Source organism: Thamnophis elegans, chromosome 9 (assembly GCF_009769535.1).
Source record: "Thamnophis elegans isolate rThaEle1 chromosome 9, rThaEle1.pri, whole genome shotgun sequence".
Classification (NCBI taxonomy): domain Eukaryota; kingdom Metazoa; phylum Chordata; class Lepidosauria; order Squamata; family Colubridae; genus Thamnophis; species Thamnophis elegans.
In genome coordinates this window covers 27,696,775-27,707,852 of record NC_045549.1, presented here as the reverse complement: position 1 = coordinate 27,707,852, position 11,078 = coordinate 27,696,775, and the positions used below count along the sequence as shown (strand labels likewise).

The following is an 11,078-nucleotide window of genomic DNA, read 5'->3' as shown; positions in this document are numbered from 1 at the left end:
TTGACTGAATTTTCTTGCATCCATAGTAATCCTATTAAATTTAGATAATCTCCAAACCAATAATTCAAAGCCATCTATATTTTTTTTCTCTAGCTCTTTATCAATATGCAGCTTTCCTAGATTTACTTTCTAGAAAGTAAATGTAGGAAAGCTGCATATTGATAAAGAGTAAGAGAATATATATATATATATATATATATATATATATATATATATATATATATATATATATATATATATATATATATATATATATATATATATATATATATATATATATATTGCTCTTTACAAAAGCTGTTTGCAAAATCTCAGCCGCAGCCTCTCTTCTGGAAAAGAGAAACGTGGAACCTTAACATTTTATTCCCCTTTGAGACACCGCCTTAGGCGAAGCTCACTCACTGTGTCTATTCTAGGAAAGTCCCTTTCCACTCGTTTCCTTGAGATTCGGAAGCATCTCTACCATTCCCGAAGTCTATGATCCTTCCTACTTGGGCTCTTTCTTCCAACGCAGGGGGTCCCCAAACTTGCCAACTTTAAGACCTGTGGACTTCAATTCCCAGAATTCTGGGAGTTGGAGTCCACAAGTCTTAAAGTTGCCAGGTTTGAAAATGTCTGCTCCGAAGGGACTCCCTTAAGAAAAGAACGCATGCGACTGGGGCAGACCCGGATGTTGTTACCGCTCGCGGAAAAGACATTATGCCACGCGTAGCGGTCTTCTAGAAGGGTCCCACTTGGGGAAAGAGCAAAGACGATAGAGTTGAGCCTTGAGCCGCCACTTCCGTCCACTCAGTTCCGATCTCTGCCGGAGTTCTGGGCGAGAAAGGATTAGAAAAAAAGGCGGAGGAAGACCGACCTAAGCTGAGTTTTCTCTGGCGCTGCCGGCAGAGAAGCAAGAAGGAGCGACGGTGAGAGAGAGAGAGAAAGAGAGGGTGGAAGGCGAGCCGGTTAGCGGCAGCCTCTGCTCTTCGCCGGGGAATACGGGAGCTGGGCAGGGAGAAGCGGGTGGCTGGGAGGGTGCAGGGCAGCCACGAAATCGTCCCCCTCCCCGTGTCTTCGTTGCCCGTGGAGACGGCTTGCCGTCGGGGGATGATGGATGGGGAGGGGGGATGCCCTTCCTCTTAGCACCTTGATCGTTTCACCTGTAAGATTTCCGACGGGTCATCAGGGGGCAACTCGCATGAAGACGGACAGAAGGAGGAAGTTTGGCTCATTTTACAAACAATCGCTTCTCACTTTCTTTTTTTAAAAAAAAGAAAGAAAGAAAAGAAACCTGAAACTTTGGCCGGAAAAAAAAAAGGAGGCGCAATCCTTGCTACACACCCGGATTCGTGATCTTACCGTGAAGCAGGCGGGGCAGATATGGATGCAGAAACAGCAGGAAGTACTCTGGGAATTTCAGCTTATTTGTGAATGCACTGAATTAGGGTGGTTCCTCCCCCCCCCCCCCTTCTCATATCTTTCCTGCTTTTGCTTTGCTTTTTCATTGCTTGGTGTTTTAGGCAATTCTGACCAAACGTTTGGAAACGTGTTTGTTGTGGTCATCTAAAAGTTGCCATAGGGAAAGCTGGCAGTAGTTTTTTTTTGTTGAGAATAGAATAGAATAGGGAATAGAATAGAATTAGGAATAGAATTGAATTGAATTCTTTATGGGCCAAGTGTGATTGGACACACAAGGAATTTGTCTTTGGTGCAAATGCTCTCAGTGTACATTAAAAGTCAAGATACATTCAAAAAGACAAGAATCATAAGGCACAACACTTAATGATAGTCATAGGGTGCAAATAAGCAATCGGGAAACAATATCAATACAAATAGTAAGGCTACAAGCAACGAAGTTATGGTCATGGAGTCATAAGTGGGAGGAGATGGGTGATAGGAATGATGAGAAGACTAAGTAATAGTAATGCAGTGAATAGTTTGACAGTGGTGAGGGAATTGTTTACACAGGTTGAAACCACTGCTATATTGCAGTGTATTTTATGGCAGGGAAGCATGATGAGAACATCCTGGAAAGTAATGCTAGATAAATGGCTTATTTTTTTTAAAAATGCCATCAAAATTTCTGAATGAAATTACATAAAGCTGTAATTTCATCAGGCTGTGCTCCTTTAATGCCTTAAGCTGATACACTATGGCTTTAAAAATTGTATGTATGCTTTGAATGGAGACTTAAAATGACTTCCTGAATTGCCATCTGCTAAACAAAGTAGAATGTCCCAGCTGATACAGCACAAAGTACATGAATCTATTATAACTTCTTATTTACCTATAGAAAGTGATTGCTTCATTCTATTATAAGGGGTTATCACAATTTATCACAAATGCATATACATTGCTAATCCTATGTGTTTACTTATATAAAAGCAATCATTGTTTCTCATTCAGTTAAAAAACAGAAGTTTGCTATTAAGTACAGTAATAGCTGTATTTAACACAATCAATAATTTTTAATGATGACTGAAATGTTTTGTGGGCATGTTCAGGCAAATAAGGCTTTAGCTGTCAGTATATACAAGACTAATCTTGGTGAGAAGACAGTATACAGCAGTGATGGTGAACCTAAACAGAGCCATTTGCGCAGATTACAGTACTTTTTTGGTTTGGGTTCAGATTTTGTTTATCTATTTGTTGCCCTGGTAACAGATTTTTCTTTTGTCCTTCAAGGCCATTATTTTTATCCTCTACAATAGACCAAACTAAATCAAATTTATACAGTTAGCATTCTTTTAATGCCCATTCATGAATTTACACAGCAAATATATAGAATCCGGCAAGAGTCAGAAAGCACACTTTATTGATAAAATACAAGTAAACATCTTGTTTTTCCTTGCCTTCATCTACTCTGTTTAACACATAACAGTTACAATGGTGAATCTTAGACAATAATGCAAAAACAGCAACCCACAGGCTCAAGATTGGTGGATGAATGGTAAATGATTTTAAAATAGCTTCATAGTTTTTGATTTAAAAAAAATCAAACCTCCTTGGCACATCCTCCCACACCTTTCCTGACCCGTGCTATGACCTCCATGTACTGCAGCACTTTTTAAGCACTTTCCAGCACTCCCAGTGCAAGACCTCTGCAACCCTCAGGCATTCTTCTTGACCTGTGCTACCCTTCCACATGTTCTACTTGACCTGCATTGCGCCTCTTAGATATCCCCGTGACTCCCATGCACCCTTCTTGGCCTACACCACCCTCTACCTGACCCACACTGCACTCTCGTCCCAGGCACGCTTCCCAGCACCCTATGCTGTCTATGTGCTCTTCACGATTCACACAGCATCTCTGCTACAGACCCTTCCTAAAGAAGGAAGATAGATTTCTGCTGCTCCCTGTTAGCTTCTCATAAGGAAACTCAATAGGAAAGCTGGCAGGAAGTTGGAAGACCTTGCCCTCCCCGCTGCTTTTTTGCCCACCTATGATGATTCTGTTTTGCTCTTTACATAAAGAAATATCTCTTAAAATGACCCAATGGGGAATGAATTATCTAGTAATATTTTAAAGATCCTAATTTATTTGTAGTGCTTCCAGTAGTACTCTTCTTCTGCAAATCTGTAAAAGTCCAAAACAGTTTTGTTTTCTCTTCCTTGCTTCCCTGCTGTAAAAGTGTTTTATAGTCATCATATTTAGTTTAAATTATCCTGTAAATGTGTGTTGAATGGTTCAACAAATGCAGTTTTACTTCTCCCGTGTTTGAGTTTGTAGGAAGTGATTAAGTAGAAATATCAGTTACAGAGAAGTTTTAGCTATGAAAGAGTGTTGTTCCACTGCTTAATTTTGTAAGTATAGATCCTAGTTTTCATTGCATGCAAAGAAGTAAAAGGATTGTTTAAGGATTGAAGTTTCTTACTTTGGTAATTGTAAAGCTAGTACATTAATTTAATATATTTGCATCTATATTTTAAGGTTAGATATAAAGATGCCAACATAAAACATTTTTAACAGGTGCCTGTAGGTGCATGAACAGGTACATGCCATATAATAAAAGCATTGTCAAATACTTTATACTGTTATATGCCCTTAACTCAGTTCCTGCTCTTTAGCTTGTCCATTTAATTTTTAAAATGTGCAGTTCCTATAATATACTTTGAAATGAGGACAGAACAGTTTGTGACTCTTAAAGTATTTGTTCAAGCTTATCCAGCCTAAAATAGAGACTTATGATGTTGCTCAGAAATTGTATAAGAGCAAGTTCCATGAGAGGAAGAAGAAAATAGGGCTTTTTCTTTCTTATTCTTTTGAAATCTCATTTTCTCCTAATAATCAGCAAGTTAATTAAAGCTATTTGTAGGCCTACATACAACTGAAATACTCTTTAATCAAGTTGATAAATATCAACATAAGTAAAGTTTGGAGAATTTCTGAAATCTTTCTGTATTGTGTAGAGCATAGGGGTGTTGCTGTTTCATGACGTTTTTCCCCTTTGGAGCTAAAGTGAGTGTGCCCTGTGCATGACGCATCTGTCCTCTGGGCTGCCAGTTTGACATCCCTGGTGTAGAGGAAAATGCAAACATCTTAGTAAGCATGTCTTGATGTAAATTCTCTCTCCAATTTATTTCACTGGTTAAATAGTGTAAATCAGTACTCCACAATCTGTCCTAAGTTTGAGTGACAGTTTGAGAACTCACAGCGGGAACATTACATAAAAAAAATAGTTAAGCCCATCTAGAAGTCAAAAACCCAAACACTCCCAATATTAGTCAAAGTTCTAGGAGGGAAAAATGAGAAATGTTGGAGGCCAGCCTTTGAAGAGTTAATACATCAATATGATGGATCAGGCAACTAAGGTTTAATGTTTGATAGTTAGTTACACAGACTCATAAGCAACACATCTGATCTTAGAGAATTTTACAGTAGAACGTGAATTTCCCTATATTATGAGCCACGGTGGCGCAGTGGTTAGAGTGTGGTACTGCAGGCTACTTTCTGCTGACTGCTGGCTGACTGCAATTTGGCAGTTCAAATCTCACCAGGCTCAAGGCCTTCCATCCTTCTGAGATGGGTAAAATGAGCATCTAAATTGTTGGGGGCAATATGCTGACTCTGTAAACCGCTTAGAGAGGGCTGTAAAGCGGTAGATAAGTCTTAAGTGCTATTGCTATTATTTAATGATGCTCCATAGGTCTATCCTGGCCGCAAGGTCATTTAGCCATGGGGGTACTGTTGGCTAGATTTTAATTGCCCACAGCAATGTTAAGTTGCTGTGGCAACTCCCTTGGTGATTGCTAGTACCTTTAACATGGGTTAAGTATTGCATATGTGAGTCTAAATCAGAATCTTCCAGATCTACTGTGTAATGATTCTGGCTCAAATCCTGAGTTTGACCTTGCTGAATTGTTGGAGGATTGTTGGCTCAGTAGTCAGTTGTCTAAAGAATTATCTTCAGATGACTCCATGATGAACTATCAACAAGCCCAGGCCAGCTGTTTGTAGTCAAACACTGGATAGTGGCCAGATCAGGAAGTTTTTATGACTCATTTCAGACAAAAAAAAATGTACCTTTACCATAGTTGATCTACCACTCTCAAAATTGCTTTTTGGGATTCATTTATTATTTAACATTTAATGCTTAAACTAAAAACATTTTAAACTAACATACAGCAGAAGTCATGGGGAAAAATTAAGCTCCTAAAATAGTAGACTATCTGAAGCAGAACATTCCCAACTCTATAATCTTGTATTCTTGTATTTGTTTAGTTGTTTTGATATAAAAATAGACCTTGCATTTTTGGGGGCTTTTTTCCAATCAAACTAAACACAATGGGACTGCCCTAAATAACTTTCTCTACTTCTTTTTCCCCTTCCTTGATTGCTATGAGTTATGGTTTAAAAGAAATAGGGACAATATCTAAAAAGATTTTGTCTTATCTAGTTTGTAAATATTCTCCTTCCTCTTAGTCCTCTTAGTCATGAAGTTTCCAAGAGCTATTAATTGTTGACATGTATAATTATTATTTATTAGATTTTTATCGTACCTTTTTATAAATTACTGAAGGTGGTGAACATAACTTAATACTTCCCTGTTTGTTGTGAGCCGCCCGGAGTCCTTCAGGAGTGGGGGGCATACAAAACCAATAAACCTAAACCTTAATACACTTTCCTCCTCCTATTTTCCCACAACAATAACCTGTGAGGTGTTTTGGGCTGAGAGAAAGAGTTTTATGTATTTTTATGCCTAAAGGAGACCTAAAATTCACAATCTCTAGGCCAGCACCTTAACTACTGCACCAAATTGGCTTTCATATGTGGTGTGGTGTATTAATACATATTTATATATGCATATATAATAAAGCAAATTATAACCTCTTATAGGAGCTTCATTGGAATACATTTAGTTACTTAAAAAAAAAATAATGCATGCTCAACTTGTTTCATTTCAGGTATGTCAGAATACAGCAAGAGTTCCCCAACAATTGATGAACTTCACCAGGCTCCAAAAGAAATCCAGTCTGACTCTGAGGTGATTGGGTGGTACATATAGTGATAGCTATTCATAAGTCAACCAATCCTTTAACAGGAAAAACAAATTGAATCCCATTTCTATTATATGAATATTAATCCAAAAATGATTGGTTAAAAATATTCCTACTTTTGGGGCAGGCACTGTTGGTATTATTACCTGGCAGGTTTGCAGAATGGATGCATATTGATCCAGATTGTTTCAATGCTTACCAATGAACACATTTGTCCATAGGTAACCCCATCCTCTCTCCTTTGATAGGATTTTATGTTAGTTACTTAGTAAAACGTAGTATGTAGTGCATAAACGCTCTAGGCGCATTCTCATGAGGTAGATGGCTTTTCTCATCCCATGTTTGAAGGACAGTTAGATTTTTTCTATAGGGGTGTGTGTGAGTTTCTCTTATTTTGAATAATAGCTTATTTCATTCCTGTTTGCCTTCTTGCAAAGTAACCTAGTGAGCTGTTTGAATATGATGTTTGAGGAACAGTTATTGATTCTGTAGAAAGGTCACTTTCTTTTATTTTGAAATAGCTTATTTGGTCCCTGTTTAGCTTCTTGCAAAGTAACATGATGAGATGCAGAAAAGACACCAGAGACTGTGCTATGCAGTATTAATGAACAGTTTTAAACGTCATTCAGATTACGTGACAAAAAAAAAATATTTCAAGCTATACAGCATTGTTCCTGTACAGGTGGTCCTCAACTTACAACCACAACTGAGCCCAAAATGTCTGTTTCTAAGTGAGACATTTGTTAAATAATTTTTGCCCCATTTTATGACCTTTCTTTCAATACTTGTGAAGTGAATCACTGCAATTATTAAGTTAGTAACAGGGTTGTTAAGAGAATCAGGCATCTCCATTGCCTTTGCTTGTCAGAAGGTCACAAAAGCTGATCCCATGACCCCGGGACACTGCCACCGTCATAAATATGTGTCAGTTGCCAAGTGTTTTGATTATGTGACCATGGAAATGCCTCAACAGTTGTAAGTGTGAAAAATGGTCAAAAATCACTTTTTTATATTAATTTCAAATGATCATTAGACAAACAATTGTATGTCAAGGACTGCTTGTATCAGTTGTGCTCATTATGCTTAAATGTAAGGATAGAGTCTCTTTGATTGTGGTATATAGAAGACTTTTATAATAAGCAATGGGTGGAAACTAATCAAGGAGAGAAGTAACTTAGAACTGAGGAGAAATTTCCTGACAGTTAGAACAATTGATCAGTGGAACAGCTTAGCAATAGCAGTAGCAGTTAGACTTATATACCGCTTCATAGGGCTTTCAGCCCTCTCTAAGCGGTTTACAGAGTCAGCATATTGCCCCCAACAACAATCCGGGTCCTCATTTTACCCACCTCGGAAGGATGGAAGGCTGAGTCCACCCTGAGCCGGTGAGATTTGAACAGCAGAACTGCAGTCAGCTGAAGTAGCCTGCAGTGCTGCATTTAACCACTGCGCCATCTCAGCTCTGCCTCCAGAAGTTGTGAATGCCCCAACACTGGAAGTCTTTAAGAAGATGTTGGATATCCATTTGTCTGGAACGGTGTAGGGTTTCCTGCCTAGGCAGGGGTTTGGACTAGAAAACCTCCAAGGTCCCTTCCAACTCTGCTGTTTTATTGTATTGTATTGTATTGATAATTGGTCTACTTAGGTTTAAACATTTCGAAAGTTCTGGATTTCTTTTAAACATTTGAAAAACATATTTATACCTTTAATAAATATTGTTAGTAAATGCTGAAAAACATGACTGGTTAAACTGGGACTGATTAATAACCCTGAGCGTGCTTGTTATTGTGAAAAAGCTAACCAGGAACGCAAATAGCTCTTACACTATTTTTAGGAAGGCCATTGCAATTATTCTGTTTCACCAAACATTTTGTAGTTCAAGTAAGAGTTAAGAGTTAGGCTGCCCTACAATGGCTGCAGTTATATTTCTTAATTTCTAATTTAATTTTTATCTTTAAGTAGCCTACTCTTTAAGATTTAGGGTTTAGAGTTTATGTACTGTTTTAATTTTTTTTTTAATTGTGAACTTTGAAACTTGTCACTGTGAAAAATCTTGTGACTCGGGTGAATATAAATATTAAAATTAATTATAAAGCATGTTTCCATTATTGTGGGAATAATATTCCTCATCTCTCACATTATAACTATCCTAAAGTTTAATTGTTTGAAATAAGATATAATTTATTCTAAAAGCAAATTATTTGAGCATATGAGCCTCATGTTTGAAAATAATACTTGATTTACCACATTCCTTTTGACATGGTAGTAATATGGAATAACTGGATAGGTAGAAAAAGCCAACGAAGGACTAACTTAATGCACACTTTTGTAAATTTAAACACTTAATTAGTTGACAGATCGAAATTCCTTCTCTTGGGCATTGTAATGAGCTCAGGGATCCACCTTGCTGTTAATTTTAGTGAGAGTACCATGGTTGTTAAAACCACGTAAACAGCCTAGAATGTCTACAGTAGCAAGAAGATGTACAGAGAGTCTCCATTTTAAGAGCAAGTCCATTCCTAAGCCTGTCTTTAACTCAGATTTGTATACAGAGCAGAGTGTGTATTTATGAAGTGGACTGGCTGTTACTAAAAAATGGCAGTTCTTCCTTGAGCTGCAAAATTGCTGAAGTCACACAGTGTTTTTATGAATTGCTGAAAACAGGTTGTGTCTTAAAAACATGTGACTTAGGTGGTTCATGAAAAGATTGCGTGGCTATCAGCGGTTTGTTGGCTCAAGGAAGGAGAATGCCACCCACCAATTTGAGTAACAGGTGGCCTGGTTCACAAGTCTGTAAATCTGATGTTCTTAATCCAGGAACTGCCTGTATTATAAAGTAGTATTTGGGGGGATTCTTAACTCAAGGCAGGTTACAGTCTCCTAGGACCATACTGAGAGCCAAGGAGAAATGCAGTTCCAAGACTTGAATGCCACCCAAAAGTTTTTTTACTTAATTGCAATATTTAATGTAATAAAATAGGGAAATTATTAACTACAGAGGGAATAGTTTCATAAATTGTAATACATATTATTCCAATAAATTCTTTGAATACAGATTCTAATATTTTCTTCAGCCTGAAAAAGTTTGCTTTTGCTTTGAGTCTTCAATTCTACCACTCTAAATTGTTCATTTTCTTTCCAGTGAAACATTACAAATAATATTTTTAATATTAAAAATATTAGTTCAACAGCTAATTGAGTGTTCAACAGCTTCCACATGAGGGCACTCTGGGACCAGTTAAATTGCTTTCAGTTCTATATTCATATGTAGGTATGTATGTGTATGTATGTATGTGTGTGTGTGTGTGTGTGTGTATATATGTGTGTGTGTGTGTGTTTTAATTTGTGCTGATAAATAAATAAAGCACAAATAAATAAATAAATAATGATAAATAAAATCAGCACAAATAAATTAAAAAACACAAATATAACAAAGGCAACAGTAAAAATATTGGGTTTCTGTCGTGATGGACTCTTGTGACGAGCCGAATGACAGATGATGGAAGCAGTTAGCTTCCTCCCATAATTGGGGCTTACCAGGGGTTGTAAAAATCTAATATCTATCTATCTATCTATCTATCTATCTATCTATCTATCTATCTATCTATCTATATATATATATATATATATATATATATACACACACACACACACACACATATACACACATACATACATATACACACACACATACACACACATACATACATACATATTCAGCAATATTTATACACACATAACATACAGTATTATTTGTGTGACATAGATTGTATACCAATCTAGATATAGATTGTATACCAATCTAGATCCTACATTCTTGAAGAATACTCAGACATTAAAAGACAAAAAAGGAATAGCAGTAGTAATAATTATTGCTAATATGTACTACAACATACTTGTATATTTTTAAATTTTAAATGTAGCTTCATTTCAGTAATAAATTCAAGGGCATCTTCAAGTATTATAAGAATATCAGTTCAATATTTTTGAGTTGTTGAAAGACATGTTAAGCACACACAATCTTTGTCATTAGCTGCTTATCTAGAGCAAATAATTACTCCTGGCAAAGTAATCCCCCAACTATACAAACTTCTGTGATACATTTCTGCTTAACACGAGAAAACATTGTTCTCTTTTGTGAACAGGTTGGACAAATACATCATCTATAATATGCAGTTTGTTGCTAACGCATATTTCCCCAATAATATTAGGGTGGCGCTGAACAATTTCAAATGATATTTGTGGAGAATTGTAGAACAATTGGATTTTTTCAAATCTGCACTTCTGTAATATGTTCAACTATATTGCATTTAAAATTACTTGTTTATAAGTTTCAATCAAAGGTGGGTTCCTACTGGTTCGGATCGATTTGGCCAAACCGGTAGTGGTTTTCCAGCCTGGATCGCCAGAACTGGCAGCGACCCATGCCTGCCACGCCTCCGAACTGGTTCCCCAGTCGGGGCGTCTTGTTTCCCCCCCCCTTTTTTTAAGGTTCTATGCATGCACAGATCTATTTTTGGGCAACTGCGTATGCGCAAGCAAAATTGTCCACGCACTGAACCGGCAGTAATGCCAGCAGCAACCCACTCCTGGTTTCA

The 11,078-nt window shown here is 37.2% G+C and overlaps 1 protein-coding gene across 1 annotated transcript in view; it reads left to right on the top strand.

Annotated features, from left to right (window-relative positions):
- Window positions 1–604: 604 nt before the first annotated feature.
- The window catches only part of ARFIP1 (ADP ribosylation factor interacting protein 1), a 49,390-nt gene continuing 38,916 nt past the window's right edge, over window positions 605–11,078 (top strand). Inside the window, 3 exon segments of the mRNA XM_032223837.1 lie at window positions 605–908; window positions 1,257–1,384; window positions 6,388–6,467. Of these exon segments, the coding sequence (XP_032079728.1) occupies window positions 1,363–1,384; window positions 6,388–6,467 (102 nt within the window). The 5' untranslated portion in view covers window positions 605–908; window positions 1,257–1,362.